This window comes from Gorilla gorilla, chromosome 13, assembly GCF_029281585.2.
Source record: "Gorilla gorilla gorilla isolate KB3781 chromosome 13, NHGRI_mGorGor1-v2.1_pri, whole genome shotgun sequence".
In the NCBI taxonomy this organism is placed as follows: domain Eukaryota; kingdom Metazoa; phylum Chordata; class Mammalia; order Primates; family Hominidae; genus Gorilla; species Gorilla gorilla.
Window position 1 is genome coordinate 107775285 of NC_073237.2, and position 17285 is coordinate 107792569.

The 17285-nt window shown below is 37.5% G+C and overlaps 1 protein-coding gene across 3 annotated transcripts in view; it reads left to right on the plus strand.

The window, feature by feature from the left end:
- ZNF483 (zinc finger protein 483) overlaps positions 1-17285 on the plus strand; it is a 51742-nt gene that overhangs the window by 12554 nt on the left and 21903 nt on the right. The window contains exon 6 of one of the 3 annotated variants that reach the window (XM_004048438.5): positions 3995-16061. The exons of 1 other annotated variant lie outside the window; for it this stretch is intronic. In XM_004048438.5, the coding sequence (XP_004048486.1) occupies positions 3995-5508 (1514 nt within the window). In that variant the 3' untranslated portion in view covers positions 5509-16061. Of the gene's footprint in view, positions 1-1786; positions 3972-3994; positions 16062-17285 lie in introns of those variants that run through there. One more of the 3 variants, XM_055350392.2, reaches the window with a different exon arrangement.

Consider the following 17285-nt stretch of genomic DNA (forward strand, 5'->3'; position numbering starts at 1 on the left):
CATTCAGGCTAGGGTGCAGTGGCATGATCACGGCTCACTACAGCCTCCACCTCCTGGGCTGAAGCAATCCTCTCACCTCAGCCTCTTGAGTAGCTGGTATTACAGGCACATGCCACCATGTTCAGCTAATTTTTGTATTTTTTGTAGAGACAGAGTTTTGTCATGTTGTTCAGGCTGGTCTCCAACTCCTGGGCTCAAACAAACTGCTTGCCTTGGCCTCCCAAAGTGGTGGGATTATGGGGGTGAGGCAGTGCGCCTGGCCCAGTTATTATTTAATACTGTATCTTTACATTTGTTTACATTTCTCTTGACTGTGAATGACACCAAGTACGGCCTGTAAGTGTGTGTGTACGTTTTGATAAATTTTAACTTTATAATTTGTGTACATTTTATAGTAGTAAATGACAAAATAGACTAGTATCTATCTATATATCTTAAAAATACATGACATACATTTTTGGGGTTTTTTTTTTGACATATCTAGGCTACACAGTTTGTCTGCAGGTTTTTTCAAATTGTCACGAATCTCCAAAAATTTTTCTAACATGTTTATTGAAAAAAATCCACGGGCTGGGCATGGTGGCTCCCACCTGTAATCTCAACACTTTGGGAGGCCAAAGCAGGAAGACCACTTGAAGCCAGGAGTTTGAGACCAGCCTGGGCAGCATAGTGAGACCCTGTTTCTACAAAAAATTTAAACATCAGCCAGGCGCAGTGGTGTGTGCCGTGGTGAGAGGATTGCTTGAGCCCAGGGGTTAGAGGTTGCAGTGAGCTATAATCATGCCACTGTACTCCAGCCTGGATGACAGAACAAGACCCCATCTCTTAGAAAAAAAAAAAACCACCTGTAAGTGGACACTTGCAGTTCAAATCTGTGTTGTTCAAGGGTCAACTGTGATTACATAAATAAAGGACAACAGTTGTTTTATCATATTTAAGTAGCATTTTGGAGAGGAATTTAAAAAATGGATTCTGAAAGTGTTTTGTGTAGTTCTAGCAGCACTGGTATAAATATATGTCCCTTCCCCAATTATCTTACGTAAAAGAAAATGCCTCATGTTGATATACAGCTTGTTTTAAAAGTTATTTACGACACACCGGAGAAAAAAGTTTTTGACAGATACAGCAGAGTCAATGGCAATAATTAAAAAACAAACAAACAAACAAAAAAACTCAGCCAGGTGTGGTGGCTCACCTATAATCCCAGCACTTTGGGAGGCCAAGGCAGGTGGATCACCTGAGGTCAGGAGTTCGAGACCAACCTGGCAAACATGGTAAAACCCCATCTCTACTAAAAAATGCAAAAATTAGCCAGGCGTGGTAGCGAGCGCCTGTAGTCCCAGCTGCTAGGGAGGCTGAGGCAGGAGAATGGTGTGAACCCGGGAGGCGGAGCTTGCAGTGAGCTGAGATCACGCTACTGCACTCCAGCCTGGGTGACAGAGCGAGACTCCGTCTCAAAAAAAAAAAAAAAACAAAAAACCTCATTCAAATCAATAAGGAACACTAAGGCTGTTAGGAAAATGGACTAACTTGAATGGATCACCAACAAAATTTAAAATTTAAATAGCTTGTGAACATGAAAAAAATGTTCAAACTCACTGGCTAACAATGCAGTGTACATGTAAAGCAGTAATACTATTTATTATGAATTAAATTTGCAAAGATTTAAAGAATATTTGACCAGAGATAGTACTCAGGGGCTTCTGCTCCTCATGTGTCATGTAAAGCAGTATAACCTTTCTACCCTTTGGTTTAGTAATTCTGCTTTTATGACTCTGTTTTTTAGGAAGTGTTATTTGATAAAGGTTCAATAAGAGAATGAGGCTGGGTGTGGTGGCTCATGCCTGTAATCCCAGCACTTTGGGAGGCCAAGGCAGGTGGATCACCTGAGGTCAGGAATTGAAGACCAGCCTGACCAACATGGAGAAGCCCCATCTCTACTAAAAATACAAAATTAGCTGGGAGTGGTGGTACATGCCTGTAATCCAGGCTACTTGGGAGGCTGAGGCAGGAGAATCGCTTGAACCTGGGAGGCAGAGATTGCGGTGAGCCAAGATCACACATTGCATCCAGCCTGGGCAACAAGAGCAAAACTCCGTCTCAAAAAAAAAAAAAAGAGAATGAACAATTATATCTATATGATGATCATCATGTCACTAATTAAAATTATCTTTATGAAGAATTAATGAGTTGCGTGCAGTGGCTCATACCTGTAATCCCAGCACTTTGGGAGGCTGTGGTGGAGAATCACTTGAGGCCAGGAGTTAGAGACCAGCCTGATCCGCGCAGGGAGACCCCATCTCTACAGATAATTTTTTAGAATTAGCCAGGTATGGTGGCACCTGCCTGTGGTTCCAGCTACTTGAAAGGCTGAGGTGGGAGGATTGCTTGAGCTGGGGAGGTTGAGGCTGCAGTGAGCTCTGATGATGCCACTGCACTCCAGTGTAGGCAACAGAGTAAGACCCTATCTCTAAAAAATTTTAAAAAATTTTTAAAAAGAAAAATTAGCAGTAAAATGGGAAATAATCATAAAAGAGTAACAATACAAAGTGAAAAGAATAACAATACAAATTATGCAGTTTTTCTGTTTTAAACTATATAGAAACATTGAAGGAAATACACAGAATTGTGTATTGGCCATTAGTTAACTTCTAGGTAATATGATTTTGAGTAATTTTGTATTTTATAATTATCTGTTGAAAAAATAGTTTCGTAAAAGTGACAGTGTGACCTCATGGTAAAAAGCCAGGATGTAGTTAATTAGTGAATTCAGAATTCTGAGAATAGCGTAATCAGTGAGAGTATGGTATTGGAGAAAGCTCTGGAGATTGTTGGAATTGAACTCTAGGCCCTGTTGAATTTATGTTTGTGATAGTGAGGGTGCTGTGGGAATGCATTCTATGTAGTAGGAAGTATGCAGGTCAGAAGAATAGTACTGGAACTGCAGCAGTGTAGGAGAGACTTAAAATGGATGCCTGATTAGTGTATCTGTAAGGCTGATAGGGCCAGCTTGTGGTAATCTTTGAAAGTCTATATTGGTGGTGCTGCATATCTGTGATGTATTTAACGTTTTCAACAAAATTAGTGTTATTTGTTTGCTTTGGGGAGAGGTGATAGGATATAAGGATCAAGAGCATGGGCTTTGGTTTCAGACTAAGTTAGAAATCTGGCTCTATCGCGTATTATACATGTGACCTTGGGCAGGCTACTTAATACTCTGTGTTCCCAGTTGTCACATCCATAAAACCGAGATGGTAATAAAATGTACTCCATAGGGTTGTTGTGAAGATTAAATGCAGTGTATTGTACTTACTTGTATTACACCGTGCTTGGTGCGGGACCTGGCATTTGGTAAATACTCAACAAATGTTTGTGCTATCATTGTTGGAAAGAGAAAAGTTAGGATATAGGGACAATAAGTTTGAACCTTTTTTTTTTTTTTTTTGAGACAGAGCCTTGCTCTGTTGCCTAGGCTGGAGTGCAGTGCCACAATCTCGGCTCCCTGTAACCTCTGCCTCCTGGGTTCAAGTGATTCTCCTGCCTCAGCCTCCCAAGTAGCTGGGACCACAGGCGCATGCCACCACACCCGGCTAATTTTTTGTATTTTTAGTAGAGATGGGGTTTCACCATGTTAGCCAGGATGGTCTCGATCTCCTGACCTCATGATCTCCCTGCCTTGGCCTCCCAAAGTGCTGAGATTACAGGCATGAGCCACCGTGCCCATCCTGAACCTCTTAAAAAAATTCAAAATGAGGGTGAGAACTTGCATCTAACTATAAAGCACAAACTTTTCATCTTTCTCAATGTTTTTCTTAACCCATGTGTTTACATTGTTTCCCTATATTGCCTTTTCCTTTTCTATTTTACAAAGCTCTTTTTGAGAACCATCGAAACTATATTCCTTATAGTTATTAATGTGTTCCTATTTCAGACCCAAAATACAACAGCTTCCTTTCTTGCAAACAGGAAATATTCTATTTCTTATATCTTTTAGATGAATCAGCTTTAGATAAAATAATAGAAAGGTGCCTCAGGGATGATGATCATGGCTTGATGGAAGAATCCCAGCAATATTGTGGCAGCTCAGAGGAGGATCACGGTAATCAGGGAAATTCAAAAGGAAGAGTCGCACAAAACAAAACTCTTGGGAGTGGCAGTAGGGGTAAGAAATTTGACCCAGATAAAAGCCCCTTTGGACATAATTTCAAAGAAACTTCAGACTTAATTAAACATCTGAGAGTCTACTTGAGGAAGAAATCTCGGAGGTATAATGAAAGCAAGAAACCCTTCAGTTTTCATTCAGACCTTGTTCTGAACCGCAAGGAGAAAACCGCCGGAGAAAAGTCACGGAAATCTAATGATGGTGGGAAAGTCCTGAGTCACTCTTCAGCTCTTACTGAACATCAGAAACGTCAGAAGATTCATTTGGGGGATAGGTCCCAAAAATGCAGTAAGTGTGGGATAATCTTTATTAGAAGATCAACTCTTTCTAGGAGAAAAACCCCTATGTGTGAGAAATGTCGGAAAGATTCATGTCAAGAAGCAGCCTTAAATAAAGATGAGGGAAATGAGAGTGGAGAAAAAACTCATAAATGTAGTAAGTGTGGAAAAGCCTTTGGCTATAGCGCCTCACTCACCAAACATCGGAGAATTCACACTGGAGAAAAACCCTATATGTGTAATGAATGTGGAAAAGCTTTTAGTGATAGTTCATCGCTCACGCCACATCATAGAACTCATAGTGGAGAGAAACCCTTCAAATGTGATGACTGTGGGAAAGGTTTCACCCTAAGTGCTCACCTCATTAAACATCAGAGAATTCATACTGGAGAAAAACCTTATAAATGTAAAGACTGTGGGAGACCCTTTAGTGACAGTTCCTCTCTTATTCAACATCAGCGAATTCATACTGGAGAAAAACCCTATACATGTAGCAATTGTGGAAAATCCTTCAGTCATAGCTCATCCCTTTCCAAACATCAGAGAATTCATACTGGAGAGAAACCCTATAAATGTGGCGAATGTGGAAAAGCCTTTAGGCAGAATTCATGCCTTACCCGGCATCAGAGAATTCACACTGGAGAAAAACCATATTTGTGTAATGATTGCGGAATGACTTTTAGCCATTTTACGTCTGTGATTTATCATCAAAGACTTCATTCAGGAGAAAAACCCTACAAATGTAACCAGTGTGAGAAAGCCTTCCCAACCCATTCACTGCTAAGTCGTCATCAGAGAATTCATACTGGTGTAAAACCTTATAAATGTAAAGAATGTGGGAAGTCCTTCAGTCAGAGTTCATCTCTTAATGAGCACCACCGAATTCATACAGGAGAGAAACCCTATGAGTGTAACTATTGTGGTGCAACCTTTAGTCGAAGCTCAATCCTTGTAGAACACCTAAAAATTCATACCGGAAGGAGAGAATATGAATGTAACGAATGTGAGAAGACATTTAAAAGTAATTCAGGCCTCATTAGACATCGGGGATTTCACTCTGCAGAGTAATCCTGAAACTACATTAAAGTGGGGGGAATTTAATTCAAATTGTCAGTTACTGAAACCCTGGGATGTAAACTTACAGTATTGATCAGTAGCTGCAGCTTTCGTAAATTGGCAGTTAGGAAAAATATTCTTTTGCCCATTCATCCCTCTTCTTTTCAAGGATGGCAGCGACTGGTAAACAGTAATTAGTTGGTAAAGTCACTGGAAAGGGAAGAATGCAAAATGATTCTGAGGCCAGACGAATTGGAAAAGCTCTTTTCTTCAGGGGATTTCTCTCTGATTTCTTCCACTACCATGTAGTGTGATGGAAAGAGAACTTGACTGCAGTCAGATGACTTGGATTCTGTCCCAGTTTGCCAACCAACTTGCTGTATACACCTTGGACAAGTCATTTGACCTTTCAGAGTTTTATTTTCGTCACCAGCAGAATGAAGGGATGGGATTAATGATTTTTGCCTTTTTTGGTTTTTTAGTTTTTTATTGGTATCCTGATAATCTCTGAAGCTGTGGACATAAGTTATTTTTTTTTATTTGTCATTACTTTCAAGTTTCTCTAGTAAAAAATACCACTATTCAGGATGCTGGACTTCTTTTCTTTTTTTTTTCTTTTTTTTTTTCAATTTTTCTTTTTTGGGATGGAGTCTCACTATGTTGCCCAGACTGGTCTTGAACTCCTGGGCTCAAGTGATCCTTCCATCTCAGTTTCCTGAGTAGCTGACATTACGGGTACACTCCACCAAGCCTGGTTCCTAGGATGCTGGACTTCTAGCTTAGTGAGAATGCAGTATACTTTTTGAAAACTTCGTGCAGGAATCCCTCAAATGCTGTAACTAGGAATGGGTCAGTGAAGTTCAAACGACTTTTCCTTGAGGGAGTATTTTAATTGGACAAGGGAACTCTTTTTCTTTTGGGCATTGGCCAACAGGACTGAGAAGCCAGAGAGCTTGCACCTGAGCCATCTCAGGCATGAGAGTAACAGTCCTAGGAAAATAGATGGGGGCTGGGGGTAAGGAAATGTGCTGAAGACAGAGCTGTTCTGGATGGATTTTGGTTTGCAAAAATTCTACTTTAAAACAATTTTGCCTGTAGCAAGTACATTTTTTTGCAATTGGATTATAAACATTCTGTATGGCAACAGTTAAAAGCTGTTATAACAATTTGCTTGGGTGTGTGTGTGTGTGTGTGTGTGTGTGTGTGTGTGTGTGTATGTGTATACATTGTTGCCACTATCTAAAATTAGGGCATTTCATACTAAAAACAAAGCTTGTCTTAAAAAAATTATAAGGGCTAACAACACTGGGCTTTTATTTATGTAAAGCACTCAGCTGGTCCTGGGTAGCAGCTGCCACCTTTTGATGGGGAATCAACTTTCTGACTTAGCTAGTTCTCTCATGTATGTAACCTGACTTTCCCACTGTATGAATGTTCTATTATAACCCCTACCATTTGGAGAATAGATACCCTAAAATCTAAAGAGACCGCACTGATAGCAAGTAGAGTTCAGGGAATGAATGTAGAATTGATACAGAAAAAATTTTCAGTTAAGTTTTCTTTTGTGAAATTAGACCTCAGAGGAATGGAATATACGGGTATTGGTGGATTATTCCTTATAAATTTCATTGGTGGAGTCTGAATAATAATTTCCAACTGAAAAAGGAACTTAAGGCCCTGAATGAGGTTTTGGCTTCAGGTCATAGGGTTCTGGAGGAACCCCATGGACTCAACAGTGGTCTAGAAATAAGTTCCTAAAGTTGAAATTGTAGGCACCTCCTATAAAAAGAGAGCTAAACCAGAAAACTCTTGGCTTATGGAAGTAAAGCGATCCTTAATGCTAATCTTAGACTCAGGAACATTTACTGTGACTAATGTATGTAGGTGTGAAATGCTACCTCTGGGAGAAGGTTTTTGATGCCTCCCCAACCCCAAGCCTGCAGTTTAAATATTGCCGTGTGATAAATTGGTCCGCATAGTTATTGCTAAGCAGACCAACGAATCACATCCTAGCCATGAAAGGAATGTTTATTATGAGAATCATTCATAATGGTTTTAAGTTTTTTTCTGAAAAGACAAAAAACTTGTTGTAAGTTTTGTTTTCTGAAAAATATAATTTATAGAAAGTTGAAGCAATACGTAAAAGTCTTCAGAAGAGGCTTGTTCCAAGATGATTGATTACTCTTAGACTCCCTAACATTCATAACAATGTTTTATCCCAGTATCCATTGGGAATCTGGAGTATAAACTTTTTTTTTAAAGGAATTTATTGAGGTACAAATTACATATCATTAAAACCATTTCAAATGTACAATTCAGTGAGTTTTAGTAAATATGCTGAGTTGTGCAACCATTACCATAATCCATTTTTTAGAACATCATCCCAGCAAGATCCATTATTCCAGTTTACAGTTAATCTCCCTTCCAACCTCTAATCCCAGGCACCCACTACTCAGTCAACTTTGTGTCTCTAGAGTTGCCTTTTTCTGTACATTTTATGTTATATGTGATCTTTCTGTGTTTTTTTCATTAATGTGTTTTAAATTCATCCATGTTGTAACATACTAGTACTTTATTCCTTTTTATCATAAATTATATTACATTATGTGGATGCTTTGTGCATTCACTAGTTGAAGAACATTTGAGGTTTTTCCAGTTTTTACCTGTTAGGAATAATGCTGCTTTGAACATTGGTATGCAAGTGTTTTGAACGTTAGTGTACAAGTCTTTGTGTGGACATGTTTTCGTTTTTCTTAGGCAGATGCCTGAGGGGAGTTGCTAGGTCATACGGTAAATTTTCATTTAACTTTTTTAGGAAACTGCCAAATTGTTTTCCAAAGTGACCACATTATTTTACATTCTAACTAGTAATGTGTGGGGCTTCCCATTTCTCTACAGTCTTGCCAGTCATTGTTGTCTGTTTTTTAAAAATTATACCCATCCTAGCGTTTGAAATGATATTCCTTTGTGGTTTTAACTTTGATTTTCCTGATGGCGAATAATGTCAAAGCATCTTTTATGTGCTCTTCAGCCATTCATGTATCTTAGTGAAATGTTTATTCAGATTTTTTGTCCATTTAAAATTGGAGTTTGCTGATATTGTGTTGTAGTCCTTTTTATTCTGGATATAAGTCCTTTATCCAATATGAACTTTCTAAATACCATGTACTAGCTACAGAGAGCAGCCTCAAACTCTGTTGGATAATATTTATCAAAGTCTTGATTTCAGTAGTTAAGTCTGTATAATTGCCTGCAGGACATTCAGTCTGGCCCATCACCCAAATATTTAAATTCACTTTTGGATTAAGTCAGATTATCAAAAGGCTTTAAATGTCTTTTGATTCATTATAGGATTGCTTTTATGAAGAGCACTGTGACACATTTTACTTTAAAATGAAGTCCTTGCTTTAAATAATGTTTCCTCTTAATGAGCGTGTATAAATTTTTTTCATGTCACAGGACAAGGCAAGGTTTTGGTCAATAAAGTCATTTTATTTATTTTAGAATTATTTTTTAATGTAGTAAAATACATATAGCTTAAAATGAACCATTTAAACACTTTTTGGTTATACAGCTCAGTAGCATTTAGATAGATGCACATTTTGTGCAGTCATCACCACTATCCATCTCCAGAACTTTTTCATCATCCCAAACTGAAACTCTGTACTCCTTAAACAATAACTCCCCATTTTCTCCTCCTCAGGCTCCTGGTAACCACTGTTCTACTTCCTGTCTGTACAAATTTGACTGTTCTAATTACTTGGTATGAATGGAATCATACAATATTTGCCCTGTTGTGTGTGGCTTATTCCACTTAGCATTATGTTTTGAAGGTTCGGCCGTGTTGTAGCACATATCAGAATTTAATTCCTTTTTAAGGCTGAATAATGTTCCATTTTACTTGTATACCACATTTTGTTTATCCTTTTATCTGCCAGTGGACATTTAAGTTGTTTCCACCATTTTGGCTATCAAGAATAACATTGCTATAATCAGTGGTGCTTTCTGTTCTTTCAAGTATATGCCTAGAAATAGAATTGCTGGATCTTATGATGATTCTATATTTAACTTCCTGAGGAAGTGCAACTACACTATTTTAAATTCCCACCAGCTATGTACAAGGGTTTCAATATCCCCACCCTTGCTAACACTTATTTTCTATTTCTTTTTTATAATAGGCATCCTAATGGGTTTGGAGTGGCATCTTATTCTAGTTTTGTTTCGCATTTCCCTAGTGATTAGTGATGTTAACTGTCTTTTTATGTGCTTATTGACCATTTGTATCTCTTCTTTGGAGAAATGTTTATTGAAGTCCTTTGCCCATTTTTTAATTGGTTTTGTTGGCGTTGTTGTTTAGTTGTAGAAGTTCTTAATATATCCAGAATATATAAAGAACTTTTCAGATAAATGATTTGCAAATACTTTCTTCCATTCTGTGTGGGTTGCCTTTTCATTCTATTCCTAATGCCCTTTGAAAGAAGGTTTTAATTTTGGTGAAGTTCAATTTTTCTATTTTTTCTTTTGTTTCCCGTGCTTTTCTCGTCATACCCAAGAAACCATGGCCAAATCCAATGTCATGAAGCTTTTCTCCTGTTCTAGGAGTTTTATAGTTTCAGGTCTTATGTTTAAGTCTTTTAACCATTTTGATTTTTATGTATGGTAAAGGGTCCATCTTCATTCTTTTGCATGCGAATATCCAGTTTTCCCAGCCCCATCTGTTGAAGAGACTATCCTTTCCACATCATGTATTCTTTGCACTCTTGTCAAAGATCATTTGACCATATACATGCATGTTTATTTCTGGCTGTCTGCTGTGTTCCTTTGGTCTATATGTTTGTCTTTATGCCAGTACCATGCTATTTTGATTACTCCAGTAATGTTTTGTAATCAGGATTACACTATGTTTCCTGTAGTATGTTTTTGAAATGAGGAAGTGTGAGGCCTCCAGCTTTGTTCTTTCCCAAATTGTTTTGGCTATTCGGGGGTCCTTAAGATTTCAAATGAATTTTAGGATGGTTTGTTTGTTTTTGTGGAAAATGGCATGAAGATTGGGCTTGCATTGAATTTGTAGATCGCTTTGGGTAATGTGGACATACTAACAATAACAAACATTACAGTCTGTGAACCCAAGGTGTCTTTCCATGTATTTGTGCCATCTTTAATTTTTTCAGCCATGTGTTATAGTTGTCATTGTACAAGTGTTTTGCCTCCTTGGTCAAGTTTATTCTTGAGTATTTTATGTTTTTGATGCTGTTGTAAATGGGTCTTTGTTAGTGAAGCATAACTGAGTTTTGAGTGTTGATTTTGTATCTTGCAACTTTGCTGAATTTGTTCATTAGTCATAATAGTTTCTTGTGAAATTTTTGGGATTTTTAAATATAAGATTATGGCATCTGCAAATAGATAATTTTTCCTTCTTCCTAATTTGGATGGCTTTAACTTGCCAATGGCTCTAGCTGGGACTTCCAGTACTGTGTTGAATAGAAGTAGCAAAAGCAGGCATCTGTGCCTTTTCCTGAAATGCTTTCTATTTTATATCATTCCGTATGATGTTAGCTGTGGTCTTTTCATATTTGACCTTTATTATGTTAAGGTAATTTCCTTTTATTGATAAATTCTTGTTTGAAGGACAGTTTTGCTGTATATAGAATTCTCAGTTGACAGTTTTTTTTTTTTCTTTATGCATTAAGAGTATAACAACGCCACAGCCTTCTGGCTTCCAAGGTTTTTGATGAGCAATCAACAGTCTCACTGAGGATTTCTTTTATGTGATGATTTGCTTCTCTCTTGATGCTTTTGAGATTCTCCTTTTGTCTTTGGATTTCAACAGCTTGATTATAACTTGTCTTGGTGTCTCTGTGGGGTGAGGGTAGGAGTCAATTGCAGTGCTTGTTGCCATAGTTCAGAACCTGCACCGCAAAGGCCCTTCCAGTTCTGTAGAGTGGTTTATTGCTTTATTATCAGTGCAATAGAGAGTCACTGGAGGTTCTCTGTGTGTGTGAGTGTATAAATAAAGATTTAATTTTGTTTTGCTCTTTTGTTTTCCCCTCGGAATAGTTTATCAGATGAGGAATTTCTTGATCACTGGGGAGAAATATCTTACAGTTCTGAAAACACACTGTCAAAATGCTTTTCATAAAATGTAGCACATTTTAGGGTTTCTCCCTTGTGTGGAAATGTTAGTGTCTATAAAGGTCTGAACTAAGAAAGCTTCTCTCAAGCCAGAACACATGTGAGGTTCCTCTGCTGAATGAATCTTTTGGTGCTCAGTAAGTTGTGATTTCCAAGCAAAGTGTTTTTCACCCTGAGAAATTGGTGAGGTATCTTTCTCTCAGAGTCTTTTTTATGAAGTCTGATGTTGAGAGGTTCTTCCAGGTTGGAGTTCTCAGGTCTGTCTCCCTTGTAGATTATCAGAGTGGGTTGATAATCTACAAGCTTTGCTAAACCTACCTGTAGCTCTTCTGGGGCAGTGGTCGTGGTGGTGGTGGCGGCGGCAGCAGGGTTCCCCATTGATTTTCTAAATGTTTGTAGTCCTTTTGTAAAGTGGACCCTTGCCTTCTAAGGTAATGGTGAATGATACATATTCCCTTCATTTTTCTGCTTTGAAGCTTCAATCTTCTTCATTTTCTCTTTTGATCTGTCAACACAATCAGAACATTTAGCTCTTTGAGCATCTTTAAGGCAGTTGCTTTAAAGTCTGTCTAGTGAGTCAATGTTTGGTTTTCCTCATGTCCATTTTTTGTTGGTTTATTTTGTGCCTTTGAATGGTCAATACTTGTTTCTTTGTATGCATTGTGATTGTTTTTGTTGACAACTAGACATTTGAATTTTATAATGTGGCAACTCTGGAAATAAGATTATTCCTTTTTCCCCAGGGTTTATTTTTTTGTTGTTGTTTTTTGTGTTGTGTGTTTTTTGTTTTCGTTTTTGTTTTACTGTCATAGGCTGTCTCTGTGCTAGGGATCAGCCTGTGTTGAATGCCTAAAGTTGTCTCAATTCTTTACAGAGCCTGCGTTTTTCCCTGGGCGGGAGCAATGGCTTTCTGAATTCACCTAGATACACAGTTTTTTGAATGTCCAGAAAAACAGGTGTCATCCCTTTTTTCTCCTGGAAGCCACTTTAGCCAGTTGGGGGTTGGGAGAATGGTAGCTTGCTTCTTTGTCTGCTCTTTCTCTGTGATCAGAAGTAGATATCTGCAATCAGAACCCTGATATTTGGAGGAAGTGGCTATTATTGTCCACCCTGGCTGCAGCAAGCTGACCCAGAAATGTGGGGTTGTGTCTCCACAGCTGCCTGCCATGGAGTGGGTGGGGATGGGTAGCTGCTACTTCACTGAAGGCTGAAATCCACCAATGTTAACTGCAATTTACCAGTCAGGATTTCCCCTAGAAGCTACAAGTGTTCAGATGGACTCACGTGCTCCCAAAATAATCACTTTAGGAACTTTCTGCCAATGTAATTATTATATAGGTGGAGAGGTGGATTCCTGGGCCACTCTATCCATGTCTTTGATTTTTCCTACTTTCTTGAAGATTTCTTCAACTTTATCTTCCAGCTCTACTATTAAATGTTGTGAATGTTTTTATCTCTGCTGTCATATTTTTATTTCCAAGTGCATTATCTGATTCTTTCTTCCTTTTTTCTAATTGGTTTTGTTTCATAGGTGAAATATTTTTTCTCTGAGCATGTTAATTATAGTGTCTTTCTGTGTTATTCTGCTCCCTGCGTTATCCCTGTTTCCTTTGAGTTGTTTTCACCTGTTTTCTGTCTCTCACACTGAAGGCTTTCCTGAAGCCTCTGGTGATCTTTGACTATTTATATTTAAGAGCAGGGCTCTAAAAAGCTGATTGGAAGGTGTTTTAGGTACTTCAGCACCATCCAACAGTAATATAATGTGAGCCACATAACATAATTTCAAATTTTCTAGTAGCCACTTTTAGAAAATAAAACAGGTAAAATTAAAAATGTATTTTACTTCACCCAATATATCCATAATATTATTTCATCATGTAATCAATGTAAAAAAGTATTGAGACATTTTGTTTTTTGCACTATTTTTGAAATCTGGTATGTAATGTGTTAATCTACACACAAAATTTTCATTTGTAATACGTAACTCACATTTAGATTTATAAAACGTAAAGTTGATAAGTAGATTCACATAGTTCTTCCAAACATACTTTGTTGTTGTTCTAAATATACTTAATTTTCCAATAACTGAATCAAGTATCCAGTTTTTTTTTGTTTTTTTTTTTTGAGATGGAGTCTCACTCTGTTGCCCAGGCTGGAGTGCAGTGGCGCCATCTCGGCCCACTGCAACCTCCGCCTCCTGGGTTCCAGCGATTCTCCTGCTTCAGCCTCCCCAGTAGCTGAGATTACTGGTGCACACTGCCACGCCTGGCTAATTATTTTAGTAGAGGCGGGGTTTCACTGTGTTGCCCAGGCTGTTCTCCAGCTCCTAAGCCCAGGCAATCTGCCTGTCTCGGCCTCCCAAAGTGCCGGGATTACAGGTGTGAACCGCTGCACACAACCCCAATTTTTTTTTATATTTGCATCTACATTAACAAAACTTTTATTAGAAAAATTCATTTAATATCTAGGCAAAATTATATCACTTTCAAAACTATTTTTAAGTAAATTCAGTAACATATCAATTCAGTTTATTAGCATCAAATTTGATGAAGCAGTGCATAAATGGAAACAAAACAGTTTATCAATACAACATATCATTCAGATTTTGCTTATTTTTTGCAGCCATTTATTACATTTAAAATTTTCTGCATATTGTCTCATTTGAAAAATATGTGAGTTATTCTGTTTTATTTGTATTATGAAATGTTTCTATTGTAAATAAATTCTTTTACCTGTCTAGCCAGGTCACAAGTTTTTCCCATTTTAGGAGCTTCAAATTTAGCTTGTTCATATGCAGCGTGATATTAGGGAGAAAATGTGAATCACAGTGCTACTTTTTGTCTTTGATTGAATATTTGGTAAGCATTTCTTTTGTTTCAAGGAAATGTTGAATTGGATTTTCTAGTACAGGAAATCCTTATAAAATTCTTTTGTAAGTCATCCAAGTAACATTGGTAAAGAAACAAGATCATTAGATACATTGTCTTTTTTTTTCAGAAGTTTCATAAACTATCAACATTCTATAGCTTTTGTGCATATGTACTGAAGAATTATAACACATGTATCCATGACTCATTTCTTGGAGTCTGCTTCAGAAAATTGAACACAAATATTTTCAGTATGTATCATGCAATAGAATAAAGCAATGAGGGAAAAGTTATCCTCTTGCTTTAAAATTCCAACATGGATGGTCTTTTGACTTAACTTAGCTGGAGTTCCATCCTTGTGATAGAAACTGACTTTTCTGTCTCTAACTGAAATTCTTGGACAGATGGAAGATTGTCAGAAATATCTGCCATGAGTTTGAGCCTTTAGGCAATGAATTCACATTTCATTGGCTTTACATGAATCCACGTTGTAAATTTGGAGGTTCTTTGAGACAGAATATACCCAGAGTTTTCTTTGGGCAGTGTCTTATATCAAACAGTTCATCTGAGGCTAAAGAAAAATACTTGAAATTTTTCAAAATTTGAATTAATTGGTCTTTATTATTAAAATATAAATATTCTATTAGCAAAAATATATTCTGTTCATGTATATCCAAGAGCAAAATTGTTTAATGGTTTCATTGACGTTTTCAGTTTTCATGAATGTCTTTTAAGGTCTTTTCCTCATAATTTTCTAAATACGATAAAGTGATAATTTCTTCATCTCTCCATCTAAGGTTCTTTGTAGATGCATGTGTAAGAAGCTATTTTATAGCTTGCCAGGTTTACAAACTCAGACCCTTTTAAAAGTTGTTTAAATTGTTTTGTTAGAAATTTCACTCGCAGTTCATATGAGTAATTTTGTGTATTCTTTTTTGACTTACACTCACTAAATGGTTGCTAAAAATTACATGTCTTAAATATTGTCTTAAGTATTATCTACTATGTATCTTTAACACTTTTGAATAGAACAAACAGCTTTTCCATTTTGCTCTGCTGCAGTAAATTGCAATTGCCATTCATCATTAAATGTGCACTATATTGTCTCTAGTCTTTTTTCTTGACTATGCCAGTTGTAGTACCAGCTTCTATATCTGCACTGAATTCTGCCTCAGTAATATGCCTTTGTTTAAAATTTAAATATTTTTTCATTTTTTTAACCTAGAAAATAATTATAATGAAAATATTGAGTATCTCATTTTAGGATTCTGATTTACATAGGTATCACTGTAACTTGTGCTGTTTGCATAGGTATACTCTATCTTGTGCTATCTGCATAAAATATCCAAGTAAACACATTGTGATTTTACATCCGTGCATAGAAAAAAAAATCATCTGAACTCAAATCAATCTGTTGATACTGACTAGATTGGTGACGTGTTTATGTGTAACACTAGTGATAATGCACGTTCCTGTACAAGCATTATAATACAACAGTGTCCTATGCAATGCAGTGGTTAAAGTGAATTGTAGTTCTATCAAAATAAAGATACGTTTAGTGGAAAAGTATTTGACTCTGCTTCTGTTTTTAAAATTGTGAAATGTGGCACTGTGTGGATTTCCATTTCTCACTAGCCTCAAGTGACTACCATATTAAGTTGCTCTACACAATCCTAGCCACAGAGAACCCAACAAATTGGAGTAGCTTAACTGAATGAAAGTTTATTCCCCAGGGGTCTTTCCAGCATTTTGTTGCTTTCCCATATTTTGTAGTCATGCTGTGTGGAGCACGTAACTTCCAACGTCCCAGAGGCAGGGAAAGGAAGAACTGGAGCATTGTGCAGTGTTTTTAAGCACTAGCCTAGAAACAGCTGAGAACCACAGGTTTCAAACTCGGTGCCAAGGTTTCCCATTCCACTCTAGAGATCTCACACAGGCTTCCCAGGATATTTTAAAATCTTGAGATTATCACAACTACAACTATTGACATCACAAACTACTACTATTATGTTATTGGAACTAACTACTTAGCAAATGGAATTGATAGTTAATGGGTTTTTTGTTTGTTTGCCTGGGAGCATTGTGGAAAAATGGCCATGGTACTACAGATCCTGTAACTAAGAAAGTTTGTGAACCTCTGTCTTAGAAGTCACTTCTACTCTTCCGTTGCCCAGAGATCAATCATATAACCCTAACCTAACTTAAAGGGAGGCTTGAAATACAGCTTTCCCCTCATTGTGGTGAGCACATAGATTATTTCTACCACAGTCTGTTCTTTCGGTCACCAAACTCTTTCCACACTTAATGCATACAGTAGCCCCCTTATCCGTGGGGGATATGCTCCAAGACCCCGAGTGGATGCCTGCAACCTCAGATAGTACCAAACCCTGTATGTTCTATGTTTTGTCAGTCTGATAACCAAGAAGGCTACTAAGTGACTAACAGACAGGTAGTGTAGATGACATGGATATGCTGGACAAAGGGATAATTTGTGTCCTAGGAGGCACGGAGCAGGATGGCAAGAGGTTTCATCAGGCTACTCAGAACATACTGGAATTTTTTATTTCTGGAATTTTCTATTTAAAATTTTGGGGCCAAGATTGATTGAGGGTAACTGAAACCATGGAAAGTGAAACTTTGAATAAGGGGAGACCACTGTATTTTACCCAAGGGAGACAATCCAAAGTCTAATCTGCTCAGGGTCTACAATTGAAGTCCAGGGTCTTTGAGTTAGATGCTTTGAGTGTGACCTGCTTTTTGCCTTTGGGACCCTAAATGTCAGTGCCTGTT